General features: G+C 35.1%; 1 protein-coding gene across 1 annotated transcript; it reads left to right on the top strand.

The window, feature by feature from the left end:
* Nucleotides 1–1,466: 1,466 nt before the first annotated feature.
* LOC144448472 (galanin receptor type 1-like) lies at nt 1,467–19,809 on the top strand. The gene is made up of 3 exons (XM_078138734.1): nt 1,467–1,599; nt 17,619–17,686; nt 18,024–19,809. Exon 3 carries the CDS (start codon nt 18,084–18,086, stop codon nt 19,080–19,082), a length of 999 nt encoding a protein of 332 aa, XP_077994860.1. The 5' UTR covers nt 1,467–1,599; nt 17,619–17,686; nt 18,024–18,083; the 3' UTR covers nt 19,083–19,809.
* Nucleotides 19,810–20,693: the final 884 nt, after the last annotated feature.

The following is a 20,693-nucleotide window of genomic DNA, read 5'->3' on the forward strand; positions in this document are numbered from 1 at the left end:
TATATAGGGAAGAACTGAAACTGAAATCAAACGAAACCCAAAAATACAACGATCAAATGTTACTGAAACCCACAGACACACACATACACACACACATACATACATACATACATACATACATACATACATGCACGCGCACACATACATACATACATACATACATACATATACACAGATTGACAGTCAAGTATGCAGACACGAGTATACACTCCAAGAACTAGTTTGTAGTCAAGCGAATCAGAAGGTGATCCGAAATCACATCTTTTATTTTTCATTTTCGGGCAATAAACAGCCAAATCATGTAAGTGCCATCTCCCCGATAATTGCCTTTATCCAACACAAAAACAGTCATACTTATATTGATTATATCTAATACAGTTACTTAATCTGTGCCATACATCACCAATTATAACCAATGATGATTAAACTTTCAGTTTATTTCCCCTTAGAGCATGCCTGGAATCTGGGAAGGCTATGCTGCCTAGCCGATTGAGTTCCCTTAGGGGCGAGATCAATAGTTCAATGTAGGAAAAAACAACTAACTTTGGAGGTGGTGGTGGTGGTGGTGGCGGTGGTGGTGGCGGGGGGGGGGGGTTGAGCCATTTTAGTTTTCGCCTACAAAACGATTTTACGTTTAATGAATCTGTTTGTATACCTAACTACAAAGAATTCTTCAAATTGAGAAATAGATGATATTTCGCTATAGTAAATGTATGGCACTATAATAAAATAAAGTAAAAAAAACACCATTTCTCCACGCTACATAATGGTTTTGTATTCATAGCACTACATACTACTACATATAACGTTTTAAAATTGATTGTGCTGTCTGCAACATTTTCAATTTTGGCCTATTTAGTTAGAAGGGGGGGGGGGGGGGTCTGAGCCCTAACTAAAAGAATTTAGTTTTTTTTTATCCTACATTGAACTATTCATCTCACCCCTTAGACCTATCTAAGTTGTTACGGCGTATCGTTGTTAAAGTTGGAAAATGTCATTTATTTAATAACTACTAGTCAAATAATGATGTACATGTCCTGCGGTCGTTCACATTACATCACATCACATCAATCAGAAAATTACTAAACAATGAAAGGTTTGGAGCCCTGAACGACAAGCCCTTTATTTGAGTGAACTGTGCGTGAAATTCGGTGTTTCCAGCACAAAAGTCACATATGGTCTTTATTTCACCCTTCATATCACATTGAAAGACTATAACCCAGTTAATTATCTTCTTTTTCTCAATCTATTAGTATTTCCCAAGGTTAGAGTAGATTGTAGAAAAATGTGAAACTATGGATAAAATATAACCATGCATACAAATATCGGGGGTACATTAACCTCGCGATAGGCTTCAATGCTTACTCATTCAAATCATGTTTGCCATATAAGGGCTGTGTTCCATGGTTGCCTAGCGACAGTTAAATCCCGCCCATCAACTCGATACATTGACAAACAAGGCACGATAGTCAGAGTCGAGCAGACTTAGGTTGGTTGAAGGAGCTACCGACACCCTCTGGACTGGGTCTCGGTTGCATTACTACACACCTTACCTTGGCATTAGAGAATTAACCAGTAACCATATACTCCAATTAGACGGTAAGTAGTGAGTAATACTACCACGGATATATGATTTAATAATTGAAAGTATTTCACAAACACTGGCCGTTGTAGTTTTCCTGCTGCGTGTGTTAAATTGTATACGAATTTCTGAACAATCATATATTTGCTTGGACCAAATTGATATTCTATGCTTGGTAGCGACAATGCGATTTCCCATCAGGACAAACAGCTTGGTAAAATCGTCATCTCAAAAATATACTAGCAAAAAGTGACTGTGTGAAGTTATACATTATTAAACTAAACCGATGTGTCTAATTTCCTCTCGCTAAAGTTGGATGTGTCTTTTTAAAGGAAAACATACTTTCTTTTAGTACATAAAGAATAGTATCATGTAAATATTCTTTTAGTTGGATTCTTCCAGTACGAGATATAAAATGAATTTTTGAAAAAATAGTGAATGATTATTTATCTCGACTTATACCATTCAGTGAGGAATTTGTTTATGATGTGGTGCGGGAATGTAAACTGTTTGGATATTTCTCAGATTGATGTAATATGCTTACAATTTTCCACCACGGTGTTTGCGTTCGAAATCCTAGATACTCGAAAATACTATAAAGCCACATGTGTTGATGTGCAATCCGATTTGAATATGAACACAAACCTATGTGTTATTTATTATTTCGATCATTCAACGTATTCAAATGTGTATGACTAAGGTTCAATCATTACAGATACATCTGATCGAAGGTAATAACTTTGAATGACAAATCAGAATAATCAATTACTAGTTAAAATAAACAGACAAATAGGAAATTACTTAAGTCAAGAGTTCGGCGTACAGGCCATTCTGTATAATACAGAAGGGAAAATAAAGTATTTATTGATGTCGTTCAAGAAAATTGACTTGACAATACACAATGATAACGTTTGGTCGTGTGATCTACTTAGTATTTCATCCAGAATTACTCAACATTGCAATCCTTTCTTTGCAACCTAAACTATACTATTCAACTTCTTGAGTCACTTACTGTATAAAATACTCTTAGAGTTGGTATTACTTTTAATCAAGCAAAGAGTACGTTTGGGTATCAGTTATTTTTTGCTTAAGAAACAGTCACGAATGTTCTAATGTTGGTTTGAGCTTCGGCTTTGTATACAGTGCTTTTGTTACGAATACACCTTTATCGCTTGTCACGCAATGGCATATTAAACCCTTCATACGTTGAGTCCTTGGTTCAATGTGTTCAAGCGAATTGCAAACAATTTAAAGGTAATTAACTTAACTGAAAGTGTAATCTTTTGAATCATTACTCAACAGTGTAGTGTTCATAGTGTTCATAAAGTATTCATCAACAAATACATTGCCATGATTATTATGATGGACTAGTATTCACAGCAAAGTCATAGACCACAAATAACACACAGTCACATTTACGTGCGCATAGACAGACAGACAGACAGTCAGACATACAGACAGACAGACAGACATACAGACAGACAGACAGGCAGGCATACATATAGAAAGACAGAGACAGACAGGCAGGCATACATATAGAAAGACAGACAGGCAGAGGGAGACAGAGACAGGAACGAACACAGGCACATACATAGACACACCTAATAAAACAATACCCAAAATATCCCTTTAAAAGCCATGTAAAGAATACACAATAGTAGAACACAAAAAGTCAAAAATGGAAATCCGTCACATGTCTAGGGTAATTACCATGTACAATATATATATTTTCAGTATATGTAAAATGTCTATGCTGGAGTAAGCAGTGCTCAATACATATGTATGTAGAGTGGTATAAATAACAGTATCAAGCAAGATACAGGAGCCGTTACACAGTGTTTCACGTCTGATGATCGTAACAGTGTGAAACACTGTGTAACGGTATATTTATATATATACCGTTACACAACACCTTCACACACACAACACCAACCCACCAACACATAGACAATAGTGATGATATTTCTATTGTCTGCACTCTATATATACATCACACCCAGAGAGTAGAAACCAGTTGTCTAATGATCGCACGATGCGTGAAACTCCGAGTTACAACCAAGAAAGAGTTCCAGAACTACCAAAACTATTGCGCTCTAGCTCTGCCACTGCGGTATAGAGCACTGTCTTAGCAGATTGATACTCACCGAGTTATATATATATATATATATATATATATATATATATATATATATATATATATATATATATATATATATATATATATATATATATATATATATATATATATAACTCGGTGAGTATCAATCTGCTAAGACAGTGCTCTATACCGCAGTGGCAGAGCGTAATAGTTTTCGTAAATGTATTGAGCACTGCTTACTCCAGCATAGACATTTTACAAAACTATATATATATATATATATATATATATACATATATGCCAACTGCTCCTGTTTTGATATGTTTTCGTGCATTATGTGTAGCTGATAGACGGTAAAACAACATGTACTAACGTGTTAGACATATGCTTGCATCGGTTTCCGTTATATTATATTTGTAGTCAGATGGCTTGCAATATGCACCTTTACCTTGGTAAATGTAACAATATTGAATAATGCCTGTATACATTCATATTATACACTCCAAATAATTACCAATTTTATTAATGAAAGGACATAGCAATACGGTTCCACCCAGCACTCCGGAATAAGTCCTTTTCAATATACAATGCGAGTAAGGGGCTTTCAAATGAGTTGTTAAAAATTCAAAATGTACGTATGTATAAAACACATGGACAGGAAATCAGTTGGTGAAAAACTCTGTGTTTTGAGTCTTTCTATTCTCTATGGTGACGTACTATACAGTGACTGATTGACACCATAATAATATTGTATTGAATTGAAAAGTATATCAACGTTTCTTTTTTTTATAGTGCTAATGTATTTTCTCTTTTATATCGTATGGGCCATACAACTATGATTAGTGAAATACCATTTGATGGCGTAGTTAATTAGAAGGTGTCGACGTAGACATACTTTCATGGTTACTGGAGTTGTACACTTTCCCGAGTCTAAAAAGTCAACTTCATATCATCATGCGTGTAATTCATTTGTTTTCATTTGGGAGAGTATTTATAAACTAGATTGTTTTTACAAAACAGACGTACATCCATTTTGAAATAATAGTCCATGAAAGTGAAATACCAAAGCCATCCAATAGCATCGTTATTTTTCGGACAGGAATATTGGCAAACGAAAATGTGGAGCCATGCAATTTATCGACTTTATGGAAGAAATATCATTTTTGTTGGGGTTGGATATTATTTGAATTGTTGCTTTAAAATATGAATACCAATGAAAATATTATACAATTGTTCTTCAAATGCATGTCAAGTAATTTATTACGCGATTTCAAAATGCAGTAGTTTTTACTCGAAACATCTATTTATCCTTGACATGGAATCAGACATTTTTGTGTGTACAAGCTTATTCTTGCATTAGATGAATATAGATCAAACACAGACGTTTTGCCCACAGCATACTAATATTCCAGATTGTATTCATCAGCTTTTGATAGTATTTCGAAATTTGTTATCATAATCTTTCAGTTTAATGGAACTTTCAAAGTAATTTCCCGTGAGGATATTTCTCTCCATAGTTTCTCAAATATGAACTGTTGTACGCTATTCATGTATTTGAAATGTATAAGACAAAAGGCGACCAACACACGGAGTTGTGAAACATAATAAATGTATGAATTTAATATGTGTGAATCGTATATTAATGGGAAATATTATAATTGATATTTTTGCATTTCACAAAAATCTTTTATTCAAGAAGCCTAAGCATATCAACAGACGTGGAATAACTGAATGAAAATTAAAATAAAATGTCACGGTGCCTAGGGGATCTATGGAATAATTTGTTCCATCTTTGCCAATCTGTTATCGATAACTCTAGTCTCCATAGAGGTATCATCCTTCCAGGTCATATAGAAAAAAAAATATCAATGTTTTCTTTTTATCGGAAATGAATATTTTTCTGAAGCAATTTTGTTTTATTGCAAGTTCATTTTATGTTTAATACACGTTTGTGTTAAATATCAGCATTATTCCCACCATGTAGCAAACCTCAGTATGTATTAAACCCCTTAGGTTATTTAGGTTTACTCAAGATTATATGAAAGTACTGAAAGCCAACGTCTCTGTACATAATTACAATTTAGTACACGCTTATTCCCCGTCATAATATAATCTGATAAACATGTAAATGGTCAATCAGAAAAAATGCTCTTAAAGTGAATGAATAAATATTTGGTAAAAGACAAAATTCGATATTTTGTACCGAATGATATGTTTATATAGAACAGCTTCATTTAATCCCCTTTTGAGCTTTGCGCGACATATTAATAATACAAATACAGTCAAATTATATAGGCTCAAGCCTTTCGGTTGGCTGCCTCCATCAAAATCGAAGAAAGTATCACAGAGCTGTTCATCTGCATAGTAGGGTATCTAAAGACGTGGCTCCTGAGCAATAACTAATCAAGTGCTTATCAACCTTAGGTATATAGGCATGAATAGTTATTGTTTATCTAATACACATGCATGTCTGCTAACTACCTTTAGGTATCACTTGGCCATTGTAAGACAGTCACAGAATAGTTAGTATGCAGCAAGTTTCAATTTGACGTTTCTTGGCAATAGCGTGAAACTTATACAATGTTAAAACATGAAACGACTCTGCAGAACCAACATTGTACATAAAAAGTCTGTATTTCCTTCCCTTTTACCAAATGGCTCTTTGTGTCCGTATTGTAACATCTTTTCATATTTTACGTCCGCGTTATTAATTTCCTTTTTTCAGTTATGAACCAATGATTACCATTAAAATCGATCGAACTTAAAGTAGAATGATATCAGGTGTATGGATTCAGTTACGGACATACTATTATCTTTAAAGCGAACTGATCTAAATTAATTTACCAATACATTATTCAGTTTGGGACCCACCACTACCTTCGAAATTAACTGACTTATCTAGAACTCGTATGCACCGAATTAAATTAGCATGCACGAGATACAACAAGTTTCAACTTGTGTAAAATATAAGGATTTGGAAGTAACTTGTCTGTGAAACGAATTTACCACAAGGTAGAGTGACTGTTCTTGGACAGAGTGATGTGTTATATAGAAACTGAATGATTTAAATCATCTGCATCTACTTTCGATTACTTCCAGGACTACAAGATTGTATTCAAATCAGTGTACTTGTTTGGTGGTTATAGCAACACATTTGAATTACCGTCGTTCAGTGCATGGTAATTTCCCCAAGGAAAGACTCAGGTGTTTGTCGATGTAAAATTTGATAAATCAGGGACGAAGGAAGGAAATACGGACAGACTTTAATGAAAACGAAATTACTGTGGTGTCTGACAAAACAAAACGTTTAGGTGAAAATATAATGAAAATAAAATTACTTCAATGTCTGTGGAAGGAAAATTGCACATGATTCGACTAAACTGAGGAAACAACGGGTGGTTAACAAGACAGGCGTCCGACATAGACGTTTTACATTTAGATATTAAAGTAATATTGTCTTTGTTTTTATAATGGACTAGATGATTATTCATGACAGGACACGTCTTTTTGCACATAGTCAATATTTGTTTTAATATGAGTAAATCAGAGTCACAGTTGTTTCATGTTGTCACCGCTTGATCGATTGCTTGAACACACAACGGGAGGTTTATAAGACAAACGACCGGCACAGATGTTTTTCATTTGATATATCACAGCAATATCTCACACGTTTCATTCTGTGTGCCTTTTATGTAATGTAATTAATGATCATTCGTGGCAGTTCCTACTTTTTGTATATGATGTATCTCATTATAATAAATGCTATTTTCTCTTAACCATCGTAATTTAATATTTAAGTTTACGCTGTCATAAATAACGACAACTTGATCGATTGCTTCAAATAACTGGTAACAACGTACTGTACAATGATTGCTTTTAGTGAAAAAACGGTTTGCGTATTCATTTGGAGGGTCGAAGGGGGCAGTAATTCATAAAAATGTCCATACTGTTCGCGAAAATCATTTCTACAGGATTTCGTAGACCACGATCATCAACGTATACGTAGTATGTTCCACAGAATAAAATGTTGAAACTTTTGCTGTCAATTTTTTTCAAGAAAATGCTAAGTTAAACCCTTTCTTAGTTAAAATAACGGGGAAAAAACAGGTGTCGCCATACCAACTATTTAAGTAAAAACAAAAGTGATAACAAATTAAGCCTGTTTGAAACTAATGTGTCCACCGAGAAAATATATGATGATTTGTTTCCTTGAATAAATCGTTAATTTCAGAAAAAGGACCAGTAACAAGATTTCACGTTACAAAACTAACAATATGATGATGATAAATATAATATCTATGATTTGCATATATTAGATTTACTGTAGCTCACTTTCACTGTCATAGTGCAAATGATCAAGAGATTACAGGGAATATTTTTTGTCGAATTGATGTTTTAAATCCAAACACTAAACATAATGGCCCTGAAATTTGTCGTAAAGTGCATAGAATCTTGAATACAAATAACGGAACATCATGTTTTCACCCAAAAACACACCCATTTTAGGTAAATGTGAAAATGAAAATACAATGGCATTAAAATTTATATAAATATGTATTTTTATAAAGTTGTCATCTTTATATACTGAGAATTATTGAATTCAAAATAAGTCAAAGTTAATCGCATCACAAACCTGCGTATCCACCTTACATGTATACATGACAGAAAGAAATCCCCAGGTCAGCAGCCGAATGAATTTTACCTGATCCATGAATCCATCAATCTTACCTTATCCATGAATTGTCTATCGACTTCAACACACAATTGTAATCTTGACGTCCTTAAGACTTTCGCTATTCAATATAAAAGACTGTGGTCTGTATTCCGTAGGCAGTAATATACATGTACTAGTGTATAGAACGTGAAGTATTGTCACTTGTACGTCTATCCAATCAGTCACGTCACTCAATATCAGCAATAACATAACATGTGATGCAAAGCAATAGTAAGAAAAAAAATAGAAGCTGAGCTGGGGTGTTTTGGGTAAAAGCAAATATAGCTAACAATTTACAAACCTCTTTCTAATTAATAAACTAGCAGGATTCAATGAAAATGAGAAGTTATTTGACAAATATATACAAGAAACGATGTAATATGACCAACGCTTGCCTTCCGGTACTTACACTACGAATACTCTAAACTATGAATGTCGTCTGTAGTTCATATAATTAATACAAATGTTTAAAATCTAGCACGTATTTGCAGAGTCCAATTTTGTAAAGTATTCCCTGGGGACAGTTTAGGAAGAGCTGTCGACTTAATGTCATATTAGCTCATTCCATGAATGTATTCTTGGACAAATAACTTTTGTCAATTAAACAGCCAAATATATAATCCGCATCATTAGGTGATAACTTGACTTATGCAGGCGTGTTGCTTTCAGCCATTATGCAAATTTTGTTTGTTTAGATCTTTCTATTAGGATTGTATGTTGAATGACTGATTCAAAAGAAGGAAGGAAAACGGAGATTTATTAAAGACGAAAGTATTCAGATAATCACGTTCCTGTCCTGAGCTTTTATGATTCTATATACTTCCTTCAAAATGACTCATTGCGAACTCCAAGGCTGCTTGTCGTTTGCTTTATTGAAAGAAGGCATGATGCTAACGACATGAATAACCGTTAAAAACCAAGCACACTTCATATAATGAGCAGTTTATACTGTTCTCATTTTAGGGAAATACATTGTGACAGGCGTTGTGAAAGTGGTTTAAGTAAGTTAGGAAAGGATATATAAGCAAACCAACTTAGAACATTTTCACAAGTCCTTGTGTAAACATATATTGCACGCACCTCAGTACCAATATAAGAGTTGTGTGATCAGTTCCTTTTATGTCAGAGTGTTATAATTTAACCACGAAAGAAGCCAGAACATTACAAACAATGCGCTGTCGAAATAATCAGTGGTACTAGCCTATTACAATATCCCCCCCCAACATAATGCGAATGAGGTTCCTTTACGCCAAATAGCGTCTATAAAATAACTCACCAATTTCGCTATTTAATTTTACAGGCATGTATGTTTTGCGATTCTTATCGATTTGAAATGCCTGTGTGGTAAACGTGTTGCAGTCACTCGTTATATAATTCTCGAGTTTCCAGTACAAGGACACAATAATTGCATAGATGTGTATAATTGAAAACCTTATTATACTAGACATATGGCTACATAATTTGGTATTGAATAAAGTCCTTCTGGCTCTTTGTATCACTCCTGTCAACACGATTGACTACTCTCCAAACAGGAAAGCGAAGAACATCTTTGCTGAATGGTAACTTAATTTGTTCATGCAAAACCACTTTGCATTTATCTATTTCAAAAAGGGTTAATTCCTTTTATGATTTTTTTATAAGACTAGAATGAAGACTTACAAAGCGTATGAATGGCCACAGATAAAAAACACTGTATATATCACAGCGGTAACGTTCATACTGAATTCGCGATAAAATGGAGAAATTTCTGTGAACAACGGACAATATGTTGCTGTAGTTTACGATCACTGTATTCAGCATCTATTATCAACAGATATATCTACAGTCTGTAGCAAGATTTTCACTTGTTTAAATTGCATGGTTGAATATTTCCAACTAAGGGCTAATGTAACTCACCATAAACTCGTATAAGTGCACATGCACGTGCGTGTACATGTACTCGCATCTTATTTTGCAGACATGGACTGGAAATTAAAGTTATCGCAATTTTCTTTTAAAAATGCTAATGCTTCGGTGTGTTTTTTTTAAAACAAAGACCTAAAGTATTAATCGTGCTTAGCACTAGAGTGTGTAATTTTGTGCACCTTTTAAAATCTATTTAATCAATATTGATGAAACTGAATCTCTAGATGTCATCCTACCGATTACTCATCACTCCCCTCCCCCCGTCCTCCTTTTTTTGCCAAGTATTGTAAGGTATCCTGATTCCTGGGACAATGTCACACTTCTTTCGACTATACGTTTAAGGAAGAATACACCAAAAGCCCACCGTAGATTCGTTGGATATAGGTCATCAAACTCTGCCAATGCTCCAATAAGCTAGGTTTATTTACCTCAGCTCTCGCTCCTCTTTCATTGTACATGTATCATGAGTTCCGTTTAAATCTTAGTACGACTCTCGTCTCATCTTTTTTCCTGTATTATATATACATGTAGTGTATTTATGTACGTTATTCCAGTGCACGAAACCCCATTCATGAATGCTTTGTCTTCAATCGACTGACCGACCGACCGACCGATCGATCGATCGATCGATCGACCAATCAATCAATCAATCAATCAATCAATCAATCAATCAATCAATCAATCAATCAATCAATCAATCAATCAATCAACCAACCAACCAACCAACCAACCAACCAACCAACCAACCAACCAACCAACCAACCAACCAACCAACCAACCAACCAACCAACCAACCAACCAACCAACCAACCAACCAACCAATCAACCAATCAATCAATCAATCAATCAATCAATCAATCAATCAATCAATCAATCAATCAATCAATCAACCAACCAAAATAAATGTAAACATCACATTTGAGTGCCCCTTTCAAATATATGCACAAAACGTATCTCAGAAGTAGTTTCGGAGAAGTCGAAAATAACAGTATCAACCAACACATGTAAATACTTGTAATTTTTACTGATAATATAAATCAATAAGAAGTATGTACTAACAAAATCAATTAACTGCAGCTTACATCATGTTTGAAAAAGAGTTTAAAAAGGCACCAACTTTCTTTGCACGACCGATGTATGCTACAGTTACTTCAAAAGTACTGATAACATGATAATCACATTCATGTACATTTAACTTGTTTAGAGTATTTTCCACTAAATACTATTTGGAGACATCTATCTCCTTGCCTTTTCGTGATGCGGACTGAACCACGATCGTGAGTAATATACATTCGATGTTATTGACACTAACCCTTTCACGTAAAAGATTTCCTCGTTTGACAGAGGGGTTCATTAAGAACTGTTGAAGATTCAACTGAAGAGGTTAGAAGGGCAATCTGGCAAGCAAGGCCATTGCTGTCAGTCACGCTTCTCTAACTAATCAATTACGTCTTTCGTTCACATTGTCCTTGCCTCTATCTAGCAGACGAGATGTCCTACATGAATATCAATTATACGTGCAGCAAAATGAAAAACAAAAATATCTTTTGAATCAGTTGTGGAATATGTTCCGAGATTTATGCCAAGGGGAAATGCTTTTTAACGTGTTCAATAGTATGACAAAGAACGGGAACTGCAATTTGTGAGGAAAACATCGCTATAGTGTAAACGTGCTGTCGTTGAAGTAAATGCTCAACTTTAGACACATTCGTTATCGTTTGTAGGGGCAGAGTAAACTCTTTTTGTTTATTGCCTTATTTTGCAGTCATCTCCAAGCTGACATTTATGGTATATATAAATGACGAAAAAAGTGTGACATCAAATTAAAGGAAAGGATAATTGTGAATTTACTGTAATGTTTAATATAACCCTGTCGACTAGTATTTATGATATGGTTGTTGTGTAGTACTTATTAATATTTGCAACATATCAACCGACTAATATAAACCAAAAATTGAATAAGGTTGCAAAATTGAATGTCCATTTTAAGACCGGAAATCGAAACCAAAATCATGAGTCACTCAAAATTACCCACTTTTACTTCCATACGTACGCATTTCGTACTGACAAAATGTGCGAATAGATTTATATTGGTGACAGTACTAGTTCTTATGACATTCAATATGGTGCCACACTACTGGAGCACACGCTGAGTTAATATGGTTTGAGGCGTTATGTTTGCTGTTTATTTGAAAGATACTCACAGTATTCTACTTACTGAAGCATATTTAACCATCACTTGCAATTGACTGATTTCAAACCTAGTACATTGTATTAAGATATAACTTATAGTTTGTACACGTATACAATTGACGCGGCCCTACCTACCATGCTATCAATTGTTCTAACAATACAAGAAGACAGCAGTTACTGTATTGTCAAGGTAGACATGCGTAGACATTAACATTATACTAGAATAATTTACTCGAGTTGTTCTTTTTGAAAACGAAAGAGTTTTGTCAGTAAGAAGTTTATACACTCGGTTTGTGTCTCTTTATGGCGTACTTGAATGAGAACTACATGTATGGTAGGAGTTCTTTTAGCAAATACTGACAAATGTTACGTATTCAGCTTAATGCAGAACTTAGCTAAATGTCAGAATGATTTATTTTCCAGCCACGTCCTCATCCCGTCATTTTCCTGAAAACCAATCCGATTTTTTATATAATGAGAAGTCACAAAAGCGTAATTCGATAATTGCCATTACTACATGTCAGTCGGCTAGCAAAGAAGTAAACAAATCATGACTATTTCTTTAGAAGCAGCCGACCCCCTTGTTATTTGGACTGCATTAAGACACCTAATACTTCAAATAATAACCATTGATTATAAAGAAATGAATCGCAATCCTGAAAATACTATTATGCGGTATCACTTTCCCCTGATGCTGTCATCAGTGTGTATGTCAGTGAATAAGGTTACAACGAGTACGGATTGGACTAATGAAAGGACGTATTGTACACGTATGTTATTTCCACCTTTCAATCCCATGCCTCTCCAACCTCGGTTGAATACATGCAAGATTTCATTACCATCAAAGGACTCCACCTAAATATACAAATTTTGCCCTGGGGAAATACGATGTCAGAACACATGGAAGTTACTAGAATTAAAGAGCATCCACTCCAAAATACAAAATATATTTTCAATTGACATACTGTACTTTTCTATACAAGGGCGTTGACGACAGCACGGAGTATTTCTTTAACAAACTTTAAACAACTGTTTATGCATTTATAGTGATGGTTATCGTTGATCACAAGAGCTTAAAATGAAAACATTATATATGTGGGCAACTGCCGTCTATGTGAAAATTATTGATACGGGACAATGGGTCCTTGACGGGTATCGATATTGTTTTAATACCCTCACTTGATAAATAATTGACGCTATTATTACAAAAGGGGGTCGTTCACCAGTGTAACAAATGTCGACCTCTAATGTTAACGTTAATTCTCCACCAGTGTTACTCGATGATCTCCGCACCCAGCTGGCAGATCATGTAACTGTACTCGAATCACTCTCATATCTCCACTTGCACACGGGATCACTTGGACTTTAATTAGGCAAATTAGCTCAAACTACACACAATATTCATGGTTAATTTGGAACCAATTTAGAAGGAGCCAATGAGCAGATCGAAACTCTTAGTCTAGGCCTAGCTGTTTCCTTCAGCCCGCTCCCTTCTAAAGTGAATCTATACTTTATTTCCAACTTTAAAATGTTATAAACATAAATTATACAATACTTTAATGATTGATTGGATGATAAAATCATCACACCATAAATGAATAAACCGGAGAGTGTTGTTGCTTTAATTTAATGCAAATAATACTGACAAATCTGAAAAATAGCCACACAAAGCGATGACGTCACTGTTCTTCCAGCTGCCTGTAAGTAGTTATTATTTGGCACGTTGATCTTTTAATAATGTTGTCATCTCTGATCTAGAAGAAGAATATTCGCGAAATGCAAACATTTGTTCTAAGTATTAATTCATGACAGCTGAGAGTCCACTGTGACATCGCGTTACGATCAAAACGTTTCGAATATTAAAAAAGTGTGTTCTGTCATCCGTAACACTATCGCCTCTAATGTTACTTCAATAAAGCACATTACATGTATTGACAAGTACTTATTGGTACAAAGTATTAAAAGTGTAAACCAATGTTCTAGTGATTAAACGCATTTTTACAACAAACATGTACATTGAGTGAATACCTTTGTATGTTTCACTTATAGTTGCCTTTTATAGAAATAGATGAGGTGAAAACAATCTAAGATTATATAATTAATGAATTTCTTCACACCAGACTTTATGGCAACATAAGGTACAACACAAATATTATCCGCAATTTCTAGTTATTGCAATTTTCATGGTTGCTTGTGTAATTTCAAATACTCTCTCTCATTAATTGGTGTTTCTACAAGCTTCTGATGCTTGCAATATAGGCTAGGTCAACAAATCAGTATAAATTAAATTCGCCTCTGCGATATAGTTATGAGTATTCCAAACAACTCACAGTATAAGTGTTGTCTGTATTAAATTTGACCAAGTACTAAATAAACCTCGTCGCATCTCGGAATTTTCAAAAAATTACAGGTTTCTCTACCTGCAGAAAATAATGTGCAAACACCTGATATCAACATGGCGACCATCAGTGACGCCAACACTATCACCGAATTCAACCCCAAGGTATCTTTTAATGAAGTGAGTTTCACATGTTCAAGAAAAGTGAGATCAAATAACATCTGCCTTCATTTACTTATCTTTCAATAGGTTATCTGAGGATAGACAAAATCTGGACACCTAGGGGTGTTATTGGTTTAATGGGTCAGTGATCTAAAAGTGACCCCAATAAAGTAAGACTTCTGTTTGCATCCTCGCCAAGAGCAATATTTACTAATGAACTGACTACGAAGTCCTACTGACGTATCACATACGCCATTAGTTGCGTATAAATTTGGTATATGACCAGGGTATTGAATCGACAACACCATGCTGGAATATAAGCCATAATGATACTAAAGCCTACACAAATATCATTAACTAAGCTCATGTGTCGTTAGGAACTCAGTATTTGCTTCCATAACATAAAAAGTATTCAGATAGTTCAGGTGTTGGCGTTAGGTTTAATAGGCATCTGACTAGAACATTAACCTAGACTAAGTATAAAATTATCACGAATTATATTATAGCATTACCAATTCCAGTGAATTTTGTGACGTCATCGCTGTACATTATTACTGATAATGTACTCCGTTATTGGGCATCGCGGCCCCAGAACGAGCATAACAATACAAGCTTATTTGTTCTGTTTCTTCATACGACTAGGTATTTTTTCGAAATGTATGTTGTTACTCATGATTGTCATTTCCACTGTTTAAAAATACAACGCATTCATGAAACAAATTTGTGTTCACAGCAGTTCATTGAAGTGTATATGTGTGTGTACGTGTACGTACGTGCGTCGCTAGGATTGGTATTCAGCTTCCGGGCCGAACATGGCAGACGATGTTCAGCGCTGTGTATAGTATACGTTGTTTTGCGTTTCTCGGTCTACAAATTCACTGGAATTGGCAAAACTATAAAATAATAACAATAATGTACGCCCTCCCAGTCCATAATGGACTCAAGCAAACTTTGCACTCCATAATGGGCTCGGCTGTCGCCTCGCCCATTATGTCGTTCAAAGTTTGCTTTCGTCCATTATGGGCTGTGACGGCGTACATTATTGTTTAAATAGTTGTAGGGCAGTATACGTCATGTCTCTGTTTATCAAAGAAGAATAAAAGAAAGGGATGTAAATATTAACAAGATATGTCATGTATAAAATATGTGTATGTACAAAGAGTTTGCTATTATTCACTATTAATCATTACAATACAGAGTGGTGGTTTTACCTCAATCATACAGAGACAAAGCGTTATCTCAATGTTCCCCATTGCAATGCCAAACCAAACCAAGGCAGGAAGTGGTGCCTCCGTTAACAATGTATGTAGTCTGGGTTATTCCCCAAAGTTCGATGATCCCGTTACATGGGGTAAAAGTAGAAGAACTTTATGGCGAGAATGAGATGTGTATGGGGAATTACAGTGAACACATTAGCGTTTGAAAATAGACAGTGATCAGGAGTAGATATATATCATCATCATCATCATCATCATCATCATCATCATCATCATCATCACCACAGCCGTCAACAACTGTCCAAGAACATCCGTAGCCATAACAACAAAAGCAACGGCAACAATAAATGAATTGTATGCATTCATTCATTGGAGATATTTCTCATAAACTGATAGTTGACAACACTCTAAGGGCTTACAGGAAATATTATCCATATTGCACAATACCATATTGCAATGTAGTAAATTATTATCATTTCTGTCGATTCACACACATATATCAACATATTGCAAAACCATAAATCTTGCTCCTTTTGTAGCTAAGTGCCCTGCAAATAAAATTGAAATTTAATGCATGACGGATGTGTAATAGTAATTTATGTAAGTAAATAAATGGATTAATGCATATTTGTAATACATGTATATTTGTTATCGCCATCGTAATGTCTATATTATGAGCTTATCCAAACGTACTACGAATATTAGTAAGTGAAAACGATTTTATACCAACATCTACCCCTTAAATTGATGATTATACAAATACTTTGAAAAAATAGTATATAGAAAAATTATACTTGTAAATGTCGAACAATTGTGTGGGTGTTTGATGTCATAAATAGTCAACAGATATCTCTCAAGGGCATTTGAATAAAAAACTATCATTAGGATATGGTGATTATAATCAAATATGGTTGCTAGTGCTCAATGTTAGTAATATATCCAAGTTGGTGGCCGTGGATGCCAATTGTAACCGCAGTGAGCTTAATATTTAAGTTGTGAGAAAATATAGTACGGAGTATTTTATCATTATTCTGAGGCTAATCAATTCCTGTCAATGTAACCTAAATAGTGTTAATTATTCAAATCATGTATTTATTTACGTGTACATGTATTAAACTAATTATTTTAATAAACAACCTATTGCACGATTTATATATAGCGAAGATATGATCTTATGAACTCTATGTAACTCTATGTTAATACTTCAAAACCGATTGTTTTCCTTGTGTTGTTTTGCTGTATGCTACGTTTGCCAATCTTATTTGCATACGATTTGACGTCATCCGAATCATGTTCTCCAAGGTAAAGTAATCGTGATATCTAGCCACAAGTGCACATGTTCGTTGTGTGTGTGTCTGTGTTGGTTGCATTTACTTATCGACTAACCATAATGTGATGTTTACTGGCAGATACCACGGATAGTTACGTCGAAGACCTGCCAAGTTGATATTGACAGACAACAAAACACTATTTGCAGGTAATTTTACCGATTATTTATAAGTTAGCGTTTTAGGACGATTGCAATCAGTCAACAGAAATCAACGTATTTTCAACATGTGGCGCTTGTGTTAGGTAACAGTGTAATTCCGTTGTATATGCGGATTGAGTTTTATATTTTTAGCGTCTTTATTACCAGCCTCTAAGAGCGTTTACATGATTTACTTGACATCTTCATTATCAGAGACGTACATAAGATGCTAAATATTCATATTTTATTTTAGAAATGTTTGTAATGTCAAGTTTGTTGTTTCGGACATGTGTTTTTAATCTTTATATTCATAATGTTTTAACAAATTTCTTTTGTTTTATTTTAGTGCGAGGACGTTAACATTCTATCCAACAGTGTGACACGAGCACTTAAGGCTTCATGTGAAATGGCTGACTTCAACGATTCTTCGAATTCGACGTTAGGGTCTGGGCAGGAAGGCAATGTTAAAGATCTAGTTTTTAATATTGGGATTGGAGTTGTGGGAACGCTGGGCATTCTTGGTAATGCTTTAGTCTGTCTCGTATTCCTTCGCGTAAAGTCATTACAGACTTTAACTAACATGTTTATTCTCAATCAATCCATTATTGACCTCAGTAGTTCCTGTGTGTTCGTGCTAAGTTACCTCGTACCAACGGTCGAACCACTACCAACTAGCATCACTGGAACAATGATATGCAAGTTCTGGATATCACTCTATCCGCTGTGGTCGTTATTTGACTCATCATCCCTAAACCTGTGTGCTATAACAATAGAGCGTTATTTCGCCATCGTCCACCCGGTATTACATCACAACCGATTCGATGCTACCAAAGTACGCGTCGTCATGGCAATCATTTGGTTTGCGGGGCTAGTTAATGAATGGTTTTGGCCCTATGTACATTTCAATGACGGCGGCAAGTGCCATAACGAATGGCCGAACGAGCACCTACGAAGATTTGTCGGAGTATTGGTGTTTGTCGTTGAGTACGCATTTCCCATGACCGTCTTTGTGTTTTGTTACCTGAAGATATTTCTCGTCCTAAAACAGCGTGTCGTGGATCATAAATCAAATAACCTGTCGTCAAATCAGAACGGAACATTAAGTAAAGCATCTAAAAATGTTACAAAAACTCTTTGTGTTGTGGTCGTGACGTATTTTCTCTGTTGGACAGTGCCATCCCTCGCGTACTTTCAGAACTGGGTTTTTAACGGACCATTGGATTGGGAAGGTGATTTCTATAAATTTACAGTCCTGTCAGTCTTTTGTAATGTCTGCTGCAATCCCATTATCTACGCCTTGATGTGGGACCACTTTCGGAAGGCCTTAAAGGAAACATTTTTCTGTACACCCAAGAAAAATAAAATTTATCCCGAGCAAACGCCAGACGCAATCACTAGAGCATAGCAAAACGAAATATTCTAATATAAATTTCTTTACATTTACGATATTGAAACCGGTCTTTCATAATTGCATTTCTTCAAAAAAGTATACTTTATAAACATAACATCACTATTGTAAATAATTATCTAAATATAACTTTTTGGCATTCTGAATATGAATTGGTATATAGAGAATTTTCGATTTGTGAGATAATTTTTGACTAGAATATTTCTCAAACCAGGTACACAGTAGAGATATATGTACACAATAAAAGGCTATTTAAAAGTAAATTAGGTTTATAACTGGATAACACAGTCTGTGTTAATGTGACCGAGTTGTTATTTGTATGTCATTAACCTGGCATAGGATAACCTGAAAAGACTATATGAATTCATCACCACATAATAGCTTCGGTACATGAACAGAAACTCTGCCAACACCCACGTGTGCTCCCTGCTGGCAGATAACATATGAGACCTAGTTTTCCTGGTAGCAATATGCAACTGTATGAAAAAAATCTCATTTGGTTATATCTTTCCACACGGGGTAAAGCTTGTATAGAGTATATGTTCACAAGTTCCACCTTTGACTTAATTTATCCACGGTGATATCTCCCCAGGGGCAAAATTGGCACTTTGTCTCATTCAACCCCTGGACGAAGATGGTGGGTAGATGTTGGCCATAGGTGTGAGAATTGTTGGGTAAAGCGATGTATGCAGTCGACCTTTCATATATACCTACATGATGTATGTCCTGGTAAATTCGACAACTATTGCAGTTGTAACTCAACCTAATGAATAAAACGGTTGGTGGTAATTGGACAAATGTGCCGACAAGTTTCTTTTCCTATGTGGTATACACAGTATGGTTATTTCCGGTTAAATGTTTCGTTAATTAAAAAGATAAATTCAATCGAGCATTCGAAATCCAGTATTCCAATTAGCATTCCGCAGCTCGTATTACCCGAGGCATTCAAATTTCGGGAAGAGTTTACCATGATAGCCTAAGCTTAACATCTGGAACAACAAAACAGCTGCAGGGACAACCGAAACAAACATTCATACCCCTTAAGAAATCGCCGTTGTATATATATTTTGCTAAAGTGGTCTGAGGTACCGTTGAATAAACCCAATTAAGATCGATAAATGTTGATGGTAGACAGTAACACATCGCATCGAACAGGTTGTTTCACATTCCTAATCAAGTGTGGTGAAGATATTTTAAATGATATTTTCAAATCGTTTAAGCGTTGAACGTTTCCTGTACAACAAACAATGTTTCGCATCTTTTGAAAACATCTGAAATACACTCTTCGTTCTAAATGTTGGATGAATGTTTCTGCAATATTTCGCATATTTACTCACCAAAGAAATGTACTTACCAACCCAAACATTACCTACTACTTCTTAAATCTGTTTGTTACTGTATTCTATGACAACATCTATTTAGTCCACATATCAGTCAAAACACTTCACCTGGATGTCTGTTGTACTGACATCTTGAAGGAGGGTTACCTTCGTGTTGCTTCCTACCCATATATGTTCACCTATAGGTAGTGTCATTGCTAATCATGCATTCTTAAAGTGGCCATTTGGATGCGGATTTGGTAGTTATTTTGGGTTTTTAATTTATAAA

The sequence above is a fragment of the Glandiceps talaboti genome, chromosome 17 (genome assembly GCF_964340395.1).
Source record: "Glandiceps talaboti chromosome 17, keGlaTala1.1, whole genome shotgun sequence".
NCBI lineage: Eukaryota > Metazoa > Hemichordata > Enteropneusta > Spengelidae > Glandiceps > Glandiceps talaboti.